This window comes from Pristiophorus japonicus, chromosome 15 (genome assembly GCF_044704955.1).
Source record: "Pristiophorus japonicus isolate sPriJap1 chromosome 15, sPriJap1.hap1, whole genome shotgun sequence".
NCBI classification, from domain to species: domain Eukaryota; kingdom Metazoa; phylum Chordata; class Chondrichthyes; family Pristiophoridae; genus Pristiophorus; species Pristiophorus japonicus.
This window is the reverse complement of record NC_091991.1, coordinates 131,871,729-131,889,290: the sequence shown is the minus strand read 5'-3', so window position 1 is coordinate 131,889,290 and position 17,562 is coordinate 131,871,729. Positions and strand designations below refer to the sequence as shown.

Below are 17,562 nucleotides of genomic sequence, written 5' to 3'. Positions count from 1 at the left end.
CGGAATTGCGGCAAATGGGGGTACAGGACCCAGAAGAGCCAAGGGGCAGCGCGGGCCAGCCCACACTGCGATATGTGTGCGCACTAGGTCCGTGCAGCAGAGCAGGTCCCCAGTCGTCCTGGTTAACCTTTGCCACTAGATAAAGGCCTAGCTCTGTCAAGCCCGTGTGGTGGCTGATGTGCAATAGTCACCACACATTAAAAAAAAATCCACGCACAGGCATCTTCTACCCCTTCAATTGAAGTTCAGGACTGGAACATCGGGTCCTTCATTGAAACATCTGTGAACTCATATGGAAGCAAGTCATCCTCATTCGAGGGACCACCTATGATGATATTATACAGTTATCACAAATGTGGTGTTAAATGATTCCTTGTATCTTTCAGCCAGTGTAGTATGTCTGCAAAGTTATGCTGGTGAGAAAGAAAGAAAATACATTTCAGTTTTTAATCATTACTATTCTTCCAGGCTTAGGTAGGTAAATAAGAATATAAGAAATAGAATATAAGAAATAGGAGCAGGAGTAGGCCCATTGAGCTTGCTCTGCCATTCAATAAGATCATGGCTGATCTGATCCTGGCCTCAACTCCGCTTCCCTGCCCGCACCCCCTAACCCTTTATTCCCTTATCGTACAAAAATCTGTCTGTCGCCACCTTAAATATATTCAATGACCCAGCCTCCACAGCTCTCTGGGATAGAGGATACCAAAGATTCACGATGCTGTGAGAGGGGAAATTTCTCATTTCGTTTTAAATGTGCAACCCCTTATTCTGAAACTATGCCCCCAGTTCTAGATTTCCCCACGAGGGGAAACATCCTCTCTGCAGGACCAAGTCAGATATATAATACTTTGCCATACACACCATGGCTGGGTTGATGACATTCTGATCGATTAGTGCCTTTCAAGATTCTAAGGATAGAGATGTAATTAATTAATCATTTTAAATTGATTGACTGAAATCGCTGTAAAAGTATTATACTGTGTAAATTAGTGCCAAAAGCAATGTGTCTGTCTGTCTGGGTTTGTCGGCATCAAGGTGAATGGAACTTTTTTTAACGCTGAGCTTTGGTTTTGATATTTTCTGTGAACATGGACGCACAAGATATCCTGTATTGGATTTCTGCATGGAGCTTTGCACAGTCATGTTCTGCGTGAACAAGTACAACTCCCTTCAGTTGCTGGATCACAGCACAGCTGAGCTGGTTTTACTGAAACTGCAATTGAACAAAGGGAAACTGATGTTGAGCAGAAGGGGATGATCATTTTTAACAGGCAGGCTGCTTTTTAGATGACACATTTAGTGAAAGAGAATTTATTATACTCGATCCTCATAATTGTAAAGGGAGAAACCTGTACGTGTTTCAGCTCCTTTAATCGCCTCGCTTTCTTTGTTGAGAGTGCAGCGCAGAGGCAGCCTGGGATTACTTGTTTTGTATGGAGCTTGTCCTGTGATATCATGAAATTCAGCTCAGTTCGTGTAGTTTATTGCATTAATAGCTAAAATAATTGGCTCCTTTCTACAAAAAGAGCCTTATAAACTGTCTATTACAGAGGGGTTGATTTAACACATTTCTCATCAACCAATATTGGATAAGTCTGGAAAAATTATAGTGTAGTGAGCTAACACTGAGAGGTAGATTTGCCTGTTATTGAGCACATTGGATCGGCTAGGCATGGTCCATAGAAAAAAATGGGGCGAGGAGGATTGTACGCCTGTAACGAAGCCCATCCAATTTCCTGTCAATAATTTAAATGGATGGGCTTCATTTTTGTCGTGTAATCCTCTGCATGCTATTTTCCTCTGTGTGCTGTGTCTTGGCCATCTAATATGCCCATGTACAATAACAGGAGGATCTGCTCCTGAATGTCAAAGCTTTAAAGTGATGTTTGTTCTTTAGTTACCTACTTTTAAAATGTGTTAACTGACTGACTTTCTAATATTAACAGCCCGCTTTCTGTGTCTTTCTTCCAGGACGTGTTTCTTTCTCACAAACCAAAGGAGAAAAATCGAATCGACAGTAATAATGAAAACTCTGTCCCGAAAGATTTTGAAAATATTGACAATAGTAACTTTGGACCAAGAATGCAAAGGCAAAAGTTGCAGTCGGAAGTGAAAAGTAAAACCGCAATTGTGCAGAAAGCCAAGTATGAGCAGGTGGGCAAAGCCAAGGACCATTCATTGCTGGGCAAGCACTCTAATGAAGTCCTGCAGTATGGGAACTATAAGGTCAAAAATGCCAGCAATTTACAACCAAACTACAAGACTGGGAACCACTATAAAGGTGGGGTGATTGGAAAAGCTTCTCAAGAAGTCCACTATGAACAGGCTCCCAGTTGTGAGATATTGGGCAAGGAAGCACTGTCAGCCCTCTCCAGGGCTAAAAGCAAGCATTGCCGACACGAGATTGCTGAGCTCTATTGCATTCATAAAGATGGAAAATTAATGCCGGAGAAGGTACCTCGCTTGTGTCCACTGGAGGGTAAGGAGCTCTAATACAAATCTAGCTGGTACAGTAATGAGCAACTGTAATCTTTCATACATCGCCATCATATTTCAGATGCCATGCTGTCACACATGCAAATTTCTATATCACTCTTTTTGAAAACAAAGTATAAAGAGAAGAAAGCTAGTCATTTTCAATCTACAGTAAAAGTCTCTCAGCAAAAGAAAATTGTTCCGAGTTTACTGACCCAATACCTGCCTAAGACCAATTAGCCCCTAATTGAACTTGGGAAGATATAACAGTTACATCTTGCGGCATTAAAGAAACCAAGTTGCATGCATTTTAGTAGTTCAATAAAATATGAAGCTTTCTCTCTTGAACCACTGCAATCCGTGTGGTGAAGTTTCTCCCACAGTGCTGTTAAACATGTGCCATATACTTTACCTATGGCATTAAGCAGAGAAACATAGTGAAACAAAAATAATTAGCTCTGTTGATCTCAATCATTTAAAGTGGTATTATTAGATAAATTAATGGGCATAAACAATTTGTTCGACCAAAAGAGCAGGCACGAATGATGTGATAAAGCCTGTGTTTCTGAATGGAGCAGAGATTATGGGCCCAAGTTTCCACATGATTCGCGCCTGATTTTTAGGAGCAACTGGTGGAGAACGGACTATTTTAGAAATCACAATTCTCCACATTTTTTTTTTCTGCAGTTCTAGTCAGGTAGAACAGTTCTAGTTTAGAACAGAATTTTTTCTTCAAAAGGGGGCGTGTCCGGCCACTGACGCCTGATTTGAAAGTTCCACAGTGAAAACGTACTCCAAACTAAAGTAGAATGGCGCCAGTGAAGATTTTTGTAGAACTGAAAAAACCTGTTCTACACATTAAAAAATCAGGCGCAGGTTACAAATTAGGTGTCCAGAACGAGGTTGGGGGGGGGGGGAGAAAGGGAACTCATTAAATTCGACAATAAATCCTTATTTATACTTCTACAAATATTATACAAATAAATCCAACCTGAATAAACATTTATAAGCCAAGAAAAGATTAAATAAACCATCTTCCTACCTGTGTGAAAGTGCTTCAGCCAGGGAGAATTCTGCAGCCGTTCGTGCCGCTGAGCGGGAGAGAGAGAGAGAGAGAGAGAGAGAGAGAGAGGGGTCGGGGAACAGGAGCGCGGGTCGGGTCAGTCGGAGGGGGGGGGAGCGGGGGTCGGGTCTCGGGTCGGGACGGGGGGGGGGTGAGCGGGTCTCGGGTCGGGGGGGGGGGGGGGAAGCGGGGGTCGGGGCGGGGGGGGGTGAGCGGGTCTCGGGTCTCGGGTCGGTGCGGGGGGAGCGGGTCTCGGGGCGGGGCGGGGAGCGGGTGTCGGGTCGGGTCTGGTCGGCGGGTGGGGGGGGGGTGGGGGGGAGCGGGTGTCGGGTCTGGTCGGGCAGGGAGCAGGAGCTGGCCGTGGGAGGAGCCTCATTCACGCAGCCCCAGTCAGGGCTAGGGGCTGCGTGCTTCGGGCCCCTCCCACACAGTTCGGCGCCTGGAGCTACTGCACTTGCGTGCCGACTGTAGCGCGCATGTGCAGAGGTCCCAGCACTGTTTTCAGCGCCGGGACCTGGCTCCGCCCCCCCACAGCTCGTGCTGACTGCGCCGAGGGCCAGAGGACCTGTAAGTAGGTGGAGAATACCGAGGATTTTTTTAGGCGCGAAAAACGGGCGCCCAGCTCGGAGGGGCGCCCGTTTTTTTTCTTGTGGAAACTTGGGCCCAATATGTGATACCACGTGGGAGTTCAGAAGAGGTCGCAGAATGCTATATGCTAAGAATTAATTTGAAAATTGCCCCGGTTATTAATCTCCACATTGAATGTTTCCTTAGCGTTGAGATGGAAACCCTGAGATAGTAAAAGCACCTGGTACTTTACAATATCCTGTCTCCTGTTCCAGTGCAAATCAGGTCAGAGTGTTCGATCAAACCTGGATTTGTTAATGGCTGCCTGGCCATTGTTAGCAGCTTCCCTTCGATTGGAAAAAAAAAACACATTTCAAACTCTGAGTCAGCAGAAAAAAAGCAGAACTGGCAATTAACCTTCTGAAAAAAAAATTCAAAATTCATTCCGTCATCAAAAATATGCAGAACCCAGGCAGTAATCGTCTCACACCGAATTGAGAATTCTTAACCGTCAACAATTAAATGCAACAAAAATATAAAACATTGCTACTCCTGAACCCACCACAACTGGTTGCAGTGAACCACTCAGCAGCCTCTGTGCTGGAACAGGGGCCCTCACTGGTCATCTCCTGTAATGATTCCAGTTCCCTATTCGAGTGTAAAATCTGAAAGTTATCTGATCTGAAATTATTAATCTTCAAAAGAGTTCAAGACAATTGCTGCCAGCTAGATGCATTGATCATTTCACATTCCATTTTATGGGTTTATTATTGCATATACCAAAGTAGCCAATTTTAAAGTTGAAGCACTTTTGTTCCCAAGAAATTCTAATCTCTGGTGGGTCGGAATGAACACTATAATACAGTAGCTGGATCTATTCAGTTCTTCGTAAATTATGTGGTCTGAATTCCACCAGCTGCATATCCGTGCCTTCCCCCAAAGTGCTCCCTGCTGGGAGTGCCATCCTGAGACATTAAAATCAGCTCGAGAATCTTATTCCCGGTCGCTTGTTTTCATTATTGTGGTGCCAGACTTGGCACTCTTGTTTCTGAGTCAGAAGGTTGTGCTGAGGGAGTGCAGCACTGTCGGAGGTGTTGACTTTCGAATGAAATTTTAAACAGAGGCCCCTCTCGTGAATGTAAGAGATCCCATGGCACTATTTGGGGAAAAAAGCAAGTTCTCCCTCAGCCAACATCACTAAAACAGGTGGTTGTTAATCCCATTGCTGCTGGTGGGACATTGCTGTGTGCACATTAACTGCTATGTTCCTTGCATTCTAATCGTGACTACAGTTCAAAAGTTATTGACTGGCTGTGAGTCACTGAGGTCCTAACGACATGAAAAGTGCTAGTTCTTTCTTTTTTTCCTAATTTGAGCAGTAAAATGCAATACCTGTACTCTTTTTTTTGTTATATTTGAATCCTTCAAATAATCTAGAAATCTTTTAGATGAGACATTAAACCAACAACCTGCACCTGTTAAGGTGGCTCTATTTGAAGAAGGGTAAGCAATTTCCCTGGTGTTCTGGCCAACATTTACCAACAAACAACTTGCATTTATATAGTGCCTTTAAAGTTATCAAACAAAATTTGACACCGAGCCACATGTGGAGATGTTAGGGCGGCTGAGGTAGGTTGTAAGAAGCACCTTAAAGGAAGATAGAGAGGTTTAGAGAGGGAATTCCAGAGCTTAGGGCCTCGGCAGCAGAAGGCTCGGCCACCAATGGTGGAGCAATTAAAATCAGGGATGTACAAGAGGCCAGAATTGGAGGAGCGCAGAGATCTCTGAGGGTTGTAGAGCTGGAGGACATTACAGAGATATGGAGGGGCGATCTGAAAACAAGGATGAGAATTTTAAAATTGAGGCGTTGCTTAACCAGGAATCAATGTAGGGCAGCGAGCACAGGGTTAATGGGTGATACCACACAACCAACACCATCAACACCAATTATCTAGACAATTATTTCATTGTTGTCTGTGGGACCTTATATTTGTGTACATGACAATTGTGGCAGCACTTATTTTGGAAAATCCCAGGGACAGGAAAAGCATTATATAACTCAGTTTGTTCTTTTTGAGTACAAGCTGGTGGTGGAGAGTCTGTTGCACCTCAATTGCCCAATTCTACCCCAATTCCACCATTCCACAATAAGCCTCTCCTCTCGCCCACCCCAACGAGGTGTAGGCACCGTCTGTGTACAATATTCACCCATTATATTTCACCGGCAGATTTCAGAAAATTGCAGGCATTGCACTTGTGATTTTTTTATATGTACTGGTGGTAGACGAGGTTTCCTGCCGCAAGTGCTGCAAATTATCCCTGTAGTTGCTTAGTGTGGTAGGTGTGTAAAAACAGGACCCCCCAAAATTGCTGTAAACCACAATGGCGGCAGATCTGCAACAGGGCAGGACTTCCATCTGCCCCTTGCTCGTGCCCCTGACCCCAGCCCATTTCCCGGAGTCGGAATCATTTACATATTAAGGATGGGCACTGGGCCAATCTGGTATTGCAAGGGTGCCTCCCTGTTGGATGGGGATGAGACTAAATGGCTGCACTGCTTTGCCCCAGAGTAGATTGGTTTGCATTACTGTCAGCTGTGGCTCAGTGGGTTGCACACTCACCTCTGAGTCAGAAGGTTGTGGGTTCAAACCCCACACCAGAGACTTGAGCACAAAAATCTAGGATAATACTCCAGTGCAGTACTGAGGGAGCGCTGCACTGTTGGAGATACTGTCTTTCAGATTAGATGCTAAACCAAGTCCTCGCCTACCCTCTCAGGTGGACGTAAAAGATCACATGGCACTATTTTGAACAAAAGCAGGGGAATTATCCCCGGTGTTCTGGCCAATATTTATCCCTCAATCAACATAACAAAAACAGAATGTCTGGTCATTATCGCATTGCTGGTTGTGGGAGCTTGGTGTGCACAAATTGGCTTCCATGTTTCCTACACAGCAGGGAACTTGGGCTTCTCTGTGAATATTTTGACTGTACAGAAGAGGTTCTCGGTCAGATTGACTGTTTTTTGAACTTTCTGATTTCAATGAAATTATCATTTTGACAGTAATTGCATAATATACCAACTATCAATGTGGACTTTGTTGCAACAAAGTGCTTCCCCTAGGAGAGTATATGGCTGAAACAACGAGAATTCGCATTCTCTGATAATCGGATTGTTGTTAAGTTGATCTGTTTCCATTTTAGTGACTAATGTTAAAACACTGTCTGTCAGCCACTGACACACTATCACAGATCGGTTCCACCAAAGTGCTCCTGAAGCCAATAAATATTTGATGTGCAGCTGAGTTAACCCAATGAGGTAAAGTTGTTGAAAAATGAGGAAAAAAAAACATATCTCAACGAAGAGTGTTGGCTCCTTGTTATTCTGTTGCCTTTTCCAAATGGTTGGTTCTTGATCAGTGCTTCATGCTGGTAAGGTTTCATACTCTGTCTGGTGTTTCATGCTGCTGGGCCTAGAAATTCGTTTCTGGCGATGGCGCACACCAGGCGGTATCTGATCAGCCGCCCGCTTTCTTAGACGGTCCCTCGATTCGAGGATGACTTGCTTCCACATCAAAAAGGGATGAGTTCCCAGGTGCTTCAATGAAGGACCTGACATTCCAGGTCCTGAACTACATATTGAAGCCTGTGCGTGGATTTTTTTAACGTGTGGTGGCCATTGCACACCAGTCACCACACGGGCTTGACAGAGCTCAGTCTTGTCCCCGTGGCAAGGATTAACCAAGACGACTGGAGACCAGCTCTGCTGCACGGACCTAGTGCGCACAAATAATGATCAGTTATAAGATGGTGATAATCGAGAGGTCATCACTATCAGAAAAGTTTGAATAGGCCGGGGCTCTTTTCTCTAGAAAAGAGAAAGCGGAGAGGTGGCCTGATAACGGTGTTTAAGATTATGAAAGTGCCAGAGTCCGATTTTCTGTACATTCCTAATGATTAAAGTTGTGTTGCCATCCGACAGCCAATAGCATTGGTTGGCTGGGAGCACGACCCCTTCTCTGGTCCACAGAATGGAACTGGCTCTCCCTCTCTGCACCTCACAGCTCAGTGCAACTGTGTGGTTCTCGAGGCTGAAGTTACTGGAGATCGAGGGTTTGGAGAGAGGATCAAACACCTCGAGAGTTAGAATTCTGGTCCTGTGAGGGTCTAAGTCGACAGTCAATTTGTATCTCCCAGTGTCCGCCTCCTGTAAATCTTTTAATAATAAGGATCCATCTGATTTGCTAAATTCAACTCAATTGCTATAATGGTCAAATATGAAGTGATAGATTTTGGTGTATTGCATAATGGGAACAGTCCTGCTGAGATCAGAGAATTCCCAGTTGAAATCGGTGAATCCTTTAATCAGTTCCAGGGAATCTGATGGAGGAACCTGTAGCCTTTCACCATCCGTGCTAAAATATAAATGAATGAATCCTGATGCCCAGTTCCATTGCAGTCAATATAACTGAACATTAGACGCTGTGTATGACGAGTGCCAATCCAATACCGCCGGTTTTACCCCACCGCCTGAGACTAATTTCTAGGCTCTGGTGTTTAATGCTGCCTGGTGTTTCGTACCAAATTTCCCGCTGAGCTTCACAGCCGCACAGCGGCCTTGAGGTCCCGCGTAAGCCACTCACCGGCTTTTCTATGCAAGATGGAGGTTCAACCCAAAACTCAGTTAGTTTAAAATCAGGGCTCCGATATTTAGTACTCAGGGTTTGAATGGTGCCTATGTTTAGCATTCTTAGGCTTGGAAATTCCTGATGCTGTTTTAATTTTAAAGTGACAATGTTGCTTTCCCAATGGCAATTGATCACTTTGCCCATTCACAAACTGGGGATGTGGACCCTACTTCTGCCAGGATATCCTCCTGGAATAATTCCACTGGGGGCAAAGGTGGTGGAACTGGTGGAGTTTTTGGAGGGTGATGCCATCCTGCCAGTCCTGCTTCCACCTGACCGTAACATGGAGGGACCGGAATTTCAGAAACGATATAAAAAAAAGAGGCAGAGATGTGAGAACTGGGCCCCTCCCCAAATACCTTGCTTGCCCACCCAGAAAATGGCAACTATGGGCCCAAGTTTCGGGCCGCGCCTAAAACGGCGCAGCCCTAACCTGGACGCCCATTTTTCACGCCACAAAGTGCACGAGCTGTGGGGGGGCGGAGCCAGGTCCCTGCGCTGAAAACAGTGCCGGGACCTCTGCACAGGTACGCTATAGGCGCCCAAAACTGTGTGGGAGGGGCCCGAAGCACGCAGCCACTAGCCCTGGCCGAATGTCCTCACTGGGGCTGCGTGGATAAGGCTGCACCTCCCACGCCCAGCTCCTACTTCCTCCCGACCGGACCCAACCCGACTCGGGACCCGCTCCCCGCCCCCGGACTCAACCCGATGCCACCTACCTGTAAATCCGGTGCTGGGGGCGGGCCCCGCCCGAAGTCTTGGGCCTGGCCCGGCCCGTTCAGTCCTCCTCCCCCCTTCTCTCCTGTCCCCCCTTCTCCTCCCTTCTCTCCTCTCCTTCCCCCCCCCCTCCTTTCTCCTCTCCTCCCCCCCCTCCCTTCTCCTCCTCCCTCCCTTCTCTGCCTCCCCTCTCCCTCTCCCTCTCCCCGCCTCCCCTCTCCCTCTCCCTCTCCCCTAGCCCTGGCTGAATGTCCTCACTGGGGCTGCGTGGATAAGGTTGCAATTTCTAAGATACTCCATTCTAAACTAGTTGCTCCAAAAAAAACAGGAGCAACTCAGGCCAAAACTTGGCCCCTATATGTCATCACAGGCCAGGCCTTCCCAGTGCCTGGTGTTTACTCACCAATCTATATTGCTGCCTGGTGCTGTGGGACCATAGTGCTGTATGGTGTTTAGCACGAGCTGATGTTTTATACTGTTTTAGGAACACCTACATTAAACAGATTGGATTTCAAGATCTAATAAGGACCAACAGGCACATTAGGTACACAACTGCACGCAACACTTTGTCCATAATTTTATAAACTAACCTGTACACCTAGTTTGAGGGTGATGATGGGTTCATGAGATCAGATTAATGAAGTATGTTCTTTTTGAGGGTTACTTGATGGACAAACTAAGAGTCTTTGGGGTAATTGACTCTTTTAGGTGTGGGTGGAAAGCTGGCAGTTGGGGATTGGATGACGGTTATACACCCTGCCTGACTTTTCTTTCCATTAAAGTCAATTGGGCCAAATGTGTAATGGACGGCCGATACTTGTCTTGGGAGCCCTTAGTTCAGGAACAAGTCTTTGGACAAGTGATGACGCAGCCAGCACCTGGTCTGCTGAAGGGGGAATGCAGGCAGCACATGCCCCAACTTCCAGCGGGATCCATGGTCTGTCGGCAAAACTCTCACAAACGTCTTTCTAAATTCTTTTGGAAATGTGCCCAATCACCCACTTCCATACCTCTGCGTCACCTCCACAGAACGGCCTAACCTCGATCACTGTAAGCAATGCCCAATCCATCACACTTCAAAGTGTCAAACTGCGTTACAGAGGCAAAGCGATCTTTAAAACAATCATGTAAAAAAAGTCATTTCCTGCTGCTCTTCGTCTACAAACAAATAAGAACATAAGAAATAGGAGCAGGAGAAGGCCACCAGACCCATCGAGCCTGCTCCGCCTCTACTCCACTATTCCACCTTGTCCCTATATTCCTTGATTCTTTTGATTGGATTCTGATTGGCTGAGATTGTGTTGCAGAGGAATTCCACCTTTCACGTTGGCGAAACAGGCCAGATTATACACAGTTCCACATTGTGCACTACATGGTATAGTACTCCTGTCATTATAAAACCGAGTATCCTCCAATTTATCATGAACCGATTTACTATGGCAGGTTCATTTGCCTTTTAAAGGAAATCCATTTTGAGTATGGAACAGATTGTGAATAATGCTCTTAATGAATAACAAGGTGTGTGTGCATACTACAGGAGTATTCACCGTAGCAAGGGTTTTACTACAGCAGGGATCGCAATGGCACAATGTGAAGCATGCTCTAAACCAGTTGCTGGTCTAGTAAAGCTCTGCATCACATAACAAATGCCATTAAATCATGAAAGTGTCATTTTACAAATGGAAACTTATTACAGTATTTGCATTTAAATAGGGAAAACATGGAAAGAAATTAAGCAAATGAAAGATACTAGAAAAGGGGCAATTGTAATCTGGATTGAACATTCAACACCCCACTGCAGCTATATATCTGGGAGTTTTGCAATGGTTTTATATCCAATGATAATGTCGGTATTATCTGAGCAATGATCCAGTGATTGTCAGGTGGCTATTAGCTCATTTTTCAACACTAACTTTAATATCTTTTTTTTTATATGTCAAGGCATTGTTTAATCTCTCATGCAGTCAGTGTCTTGTGACTTTTATGCTCCAAACCTTGTAGAAATCATGTTTTAAATTGTGATTTGTGATTCAGGGTTCAGAATGAAAGTGTTGGTTTGGGGCAGGTAGATTTACTGTAGATCAGTTAATTAAAGTCTGGTTTAGCTGTCAGTCATTTTCATTTAAGCCTAAACTAAGCCTGTGGTTAACAAAGCAGACTCACTAGCACATGAAATCTTCGATATCATGCCTAAGTATGTGCCTTTACAGTACGTGAAGCCTGCTTATTGTGTGACTGTGATGCCTCCCAGCGCAGTTGATTGATCGAAAGGTGTTCTGGAATAAAGCTTTAATATTCCGCTGTTTAATGCTGGGCTGTAAATTAAAGATCTATGCATATTGTGGAAGCCAGAGGCAAGATGATGCTTAGCACATCTGTAGCTCAGGAAAGAAATCCTGACCTTTTACTGCATCTGGGATCTCTTTGCTATTTTACCGTATTGAAATATTCAGTATTGAACGTTTTGATTGAAGCAAATTGTCTGTAATGATTATCAGATGTTCCACACACTACAATTGTTTGGACACAATTGAAATCATTTGTTCTGTAATAAAGTAGTAATATTTTTATTATATATGAATGCTCAGTATTTGGTCATGTTACATAGATTATATTAAATATGGAAGATAGCAAAATGGTTGTGACTTTGTTACTTATCTTCAGTAATCTCTGTCGCTGCCAAAAATCATCAATTGCAAACATTCATACTGGCTGTAAACCTCCCTCCCAGCTGCTTCATTACGTCCCTTACTGCTCTCTATGGGATTATTTCTCCAAGTACCGGAGCATTATGGTAGTGGCACTGTTCCAACCTGCTGCCACCAATGTAGGGAATAGCCCACTTTCACTGGTTAGCCCTGACCCGATTGTATTCTCTGCCACACTGTGAGAATGAGGACAGGAGGGAGAGAACAAGTGATCGATGGAATGGGCAGGGAAACAGACATCAGCTGGGAGGTACAGTGACCGAGAATTTGGAGCTATGATGTGCTGGAAGTGGATGATGCCCAGGAGAGAATCAAAGCTGTGAGGGTGGATGGGTGATTTTAGAGCTGTTTAGGAGAGGGCACTGGGGAGAGATAGTATGGACTGATTATAATCGTGCTGAATTTTCTAGTCAGGGCTCAAATTTCTAAGGATTTGCTTTGTTCTTTTGTTAATAGTGGATTGAATAGTTCAGTTTGTGCTGGAGGCATCCATCCTCTTCCCTGCTCGTTTTTGTTCCTAAGATTTGGGGAATATCCTAAATAGTTGCGTTCTTCCCACGAAGAAACACATTAGTTATTTCAAATGTCTTCAAGTTCAGAGAATCCTTCCCAACAGTCCATGTAGCCTTGTGAGGAACTTTCTCCGGTATTTGGAAACAAAAATTGGCAGGTAAAACAGTTGATGCGCAAGGGGAGGCTTTCAAGGAGGAGATATTTTGGGTACAGGCTAGGCACATTCCTACAATGGAGAAAGAAATGGCATCAGAAGCTAGAGCTCCCTGGATGACTAAAGATATTGAAATTAAAATGAAACGGGAAATGGGAGACTTATGATAAATGTCAGGTTCCTAATAATATAGTAGAGAATCAAGCAGAGTGCAGAGGTGAACTGGAAAAGGAAATGAGAGGGCGAAGCGATTGCATGGGAAACGATTAGTGGGTAACATAAGGAGGAACATTGAAGTATTTTATAAAGCTATAAAGTGTAAAAGGAGAGTCAAGGAAATGTTTGGGTCCAAAAAGCAGATCTTCTTGTGAAGACAGAGGGCATGACTGATATAATAAATGAATACTTTGCAAATGTCTTCACAAAAGATAAGGAAGGAGATTGCTGAAAGAAGTAAGGATGGAAATAGTGGTGGCTCTGGCCATAATATTTTAATCGTTCTTGGGGGTGATCCAGAGGACTGGAGGGCTGAAAATGTTACACCCCTATATAAAAAAGGAGAGAGGGCTACTCCTGGTAACTGCAGACCAGTCAACCTAACGTCAGTGGTGGGGACATTTTTAAAGACCATAATCCAGAACAAAATTAAATGTCACTTGGAAAAACATAGGTTCATAAATGATAGCCAGCACAGATTTGTTACAGGCAAATCGTGTTTGACTAGCTTGATTGATTTCTTCCCTGAAGTAACGGAGAGGGTTGATGAGGATAATGCGGTTGATGATGTGTATATGGACTTTCAAAAGGGAAGTTTGATAAAATCCATGTAATGGATGTTGGCAAAATGAAAGCTTTTGGAATTAAAGGGGCAGTGATACGAAATTGGATAAGATACAGAAAGGAGAGAGTGGTGGTGCACGATTATTTTTCAGAGTGGAGGGAAGTATACAGTGGTGTCCTCTAAGGGTTGATATTGGGACCATTACTCTTCTTGATGCATTAATGACTTGCACTAGAGTATAAAAGGCATAATTTCAAAGTTTATTTTGCGCCTCCTCATTTTTCCTTCCAAAAGGTTAAGGAGAGATTTAATCGAGGTGTTCAAAATTATGAAGAGTTTTGATAAGGAGAAACTGATTCTACTGGCAGCTGGGTCAGTAACCAGAGGACACGGATTTAAGATACAATCATTGTAAAAGAACTAGAGGCGAGATGAGGAGAAATTTTTTTACGTGCCGAATTGTTCTGTTCTGGAATGCACTCCATGAAAGGATGGTGGAAGCAGATTCAGTAGTAACTTTCCTAAGAGAATTGGATATATACTTGAAAAGGAAAAATTTACAGGGCAATGGAGAAAGAGTGGGACTATTAGATAGTTGGCACAGGTACGATGGGCTGAATGGCCTCCTTCCGTGCTGTATGATTCTGATTGTGAGAAGCACACAGTGCTATAAGAAAGACAAAGAACAGATAACCCTGCATTGATATAGCATCTTTCACACCCTAGAACGTCCCAAAGTGCTTTAAAGCACTTTTGAAGTGCAGTCACTGTTATTATGCAGGGAAACACAGCAGCTAATTTGGACACAGCAAGATCCCACAAACAGCAATTAAATAATGACCAGATAATCTGATTTAGCATTGTTGGTTCAGGGATAAATATTGCCAGGACACCAAGGGAACTCCCCTGCTCCCTCAGTACTGGACTGAAGTGTCAGTCTAGATTATAAGCAAGCCACTGTAACAGGACTTGGATCAACAACATTCAGATTCAGAGGCAAGAGTGCGACCACTGAACCAAGATGTACACCTCAAACAGTGATTTCTTGAGCAATAGTATGGACTGCTCACTGTTTGAGACTTCAGTGTAAACCTCCAGGTTGTACCTGTTTTTTTTAGTTGAGCATGAAGCTAAAAGTTAGATCGACAATTTTGAAAGATTTGAGATGTGTTATATTTAACTTCATACCTCATCAGTTGCAATGTCAAAAGAATGCGTCTTTTTCACCGACTGATCCTGACCATTGCTTCAAATGGTTGCTGGAGTGGTACAATACTTGATGAGCCAAACAGGTAAACATTCACTTAACTGCTTCTTTCTAATATTTTGAGTAAAAAAAACACACAAAATAAAGCATTTCCTCTCTTTTTGAGATATTGTTACACATAATGGGCCCAAATTTGTCCCTCCCGTTTTTTCGGCCCAGTCATGTAAGTTGCGCCGACTTCCTACGATCCAAACGGCGCCAAAAAGATGTCCCTGGAATCTGTCCCCTCTGCCGACTCTCCCGGGGCTTGGCGCGGCGTGGGCAAGTCCAATGGGGGGGCGGAGCTAGGGCCCTGCGCCTAAAGGAATGCCGGCAGCTGTCCGCATGCGCAGTAGAGCGTTAACGCATGCACAGTAGCTCCTCCCATGATTGTGATGATGCGTGCCTGCAGCGTGGGAACCAACGCGTCCCGCCCCTATCCCGGGCCGAGTGGCCTGCCGCACAGGCCGGCGCTGCCTTCCCACGCTGAGGGCTACAAGAAACAAGTTGGTGCAGGGAGACTTTTGATCGGGGTGGTGGGGGGGGGGAGCGGAAGGAAGAGAGTTTTGATCTGGGGTGGGGGGGGGTGGTGGGAAAGAGAGAGGAGAGTTTTTTGGTCTGGGGCTGAGGAGAGAGGAGAGTTTTGATATGGGAGGGATGGAGGCAGAAGGAGGAGAGTTTTGATCGGGGGGGGGGGGGGGAGGTGTAGGAGAGAAGAGAGTTTTAATGGGGGGGGGGGGGGGGGGAGGTGGAGGGTGTGATAACTGTGTAGCCAGTAATTTTAATGAGCTTACTCAAGACTTTCCTTAACCCTGTTGATGAAAATACTTTCCTACGAGCAGGAAGTACTTCTATTTTTTATTTGGATATTTTGAAAAAATTATGTAAATATGTTTTGTCTCTTCACTACTTTTATTTTTGTAGTTTGAGCTTCCATGAATACTTCTGTTGTATAGTAAATTAACTTTGCGAAGTTTGTCAGTCCTGTAGAGCTGTTTGATCTTATTCACATTCTTTAGTCAAGTCATTAAGTACCTACCTGCGCTGATTTCTTAACACTCTGCAAGGGTTTTCTGTGCGGCCACAAGTGGCCACATACACTGGCCTAAGTTAGTTTGGAGCAACTATATTACCTGTCCAAACTGGCTTAAATGGCCAAAACGGGTTTAGGTGGCTGATAACTCCCACTTTTGGGGAAAAAAAACGAAATAAAATCCTAACTAACTCATTTACACTGGCGCAAATCAAATTGCAGAATGGCGATTTTTAAGATAGTCCAGAAAAATCAAGTTGCTCCAAAAAAAATGGAGCAACTCCTGGGCAAATTTGAGCCCAATAACCGTGCTTCTTAAACAGAGCCTCAAGCAAGGTTTAAGAAACCAAAGCTACTAATCTGTAGCTAACTGGTAAGCCTCATCCTGTGTGTGCCATTGGATATCATTCTGTTCAATAATCCAAATGTGTTTCAGCAGAAGATGCAAACTGGAAACTATGGAGAGCGTGATGTTTGACAATCTTGCTACACTACTTAAAATAAATTGCTCAGTTTTGGTCCCCATCATATCCCTCAGTAAGGTTACTTCCAAGCTATCCATTGTTTTATATCTGTGCCATTTCAATCTTTCAAAAGAGAATTCAGATTTATTTCCAGGGACTTGATATGTTTTAGGGGATCAAGGTGTCTTTCTTAAAAAGCCTTTTGATGTTTGTTTGTTGACAAGTAATCTGCTGCTTGAATATGACCCAGTGAAGATACATTGATGCGTATGAAACTTGTCAGTAGAGAGATATGTTTGGATAAATATTCCAAATGTCAAATGATGGAACAAAGTGAATTGCATTCCTGACTTAGAGATAACTATTAATGTCCAACGCAATGTTTTGCAATGAAGAGATTGTTTTATTGGGTTTCATATTTAAACTGTTTCCCATGAGAGAGGATATTCCATTTTAGAATTCTGTATAAAAGTGCTTCATTCAACAACGCTTGCAAATGAAATCCTTTTTCCAAAACAACAAAGATCCAGGCAAACCTTCTCGCCGTAGACATGTAGGGACGAGTGAGTGCAGAAGCTTCAGTTACCTGATCTGATTTCCTGCCTCACTAATGGAAGGAAATAGGATTGCAAGATGAATGCCATGCACCTATATTTGCAAACCGAAGCAATGAAAAACTTCACCCATGATGAGAGAAGTATTAATAGATGTCCAACTATTACTGTAAATGGTCAAAAAATCTATTATTACAAAAAGGTTTTGGAATGGCAATTTTTTTTCATCACCTTTTAAAATTGAAAAGTAATTATACCCTTTATTTAGCAATAAAGTAACCTGAAGATTTCACTTGAATCTTGCATCTTTAATAAACATTCATGTCAGACTAAGGCATTCAGAAGCATGGAGGTCAGTGTCCACATGTTATCTAACAATACCCAGCTTTGCTCCTCTGTTGCTCCAAAGGCTATTGCTGTGCTCTCTTAATTGCCTGTCCATCTCTGATGAGCCAAAATTTCTTCCAGCTCAATGTCAACAAAACTGAAGCCAACCCTTTTTACTTCCTGTCCGGAGCTATGGGGCCTAGACTCCACCAACCCCTTGGCTGGCATGGCAGGCTGAGTCCGGAAGTGCAGAAGCTTAGTGTACGACT

General features: G+C 44.0%; 1 protein-coding gene across 1 annotated transcript in view; it reads left to right on the top strand.

The window, feature by feature from the left end:
* The window catches only part of xylt1 (xylosyltransferase I), a 234,389-nt gene that overhangs the window by 98,425 nt on the left and 118,402 nt on the right, over positions 1–17,562 (top strand). Inside the window, exon 2 of the mRNA XM_070856725.1 lies at positions 1,975–2,482. Coding sequence (XP_070712826.1) covers positions 1,975–2,482 — 508 coding nt within the window. The remainder of the gene's footprint in view (positions 1–1,974; positions 2,483–17,562) is intronic.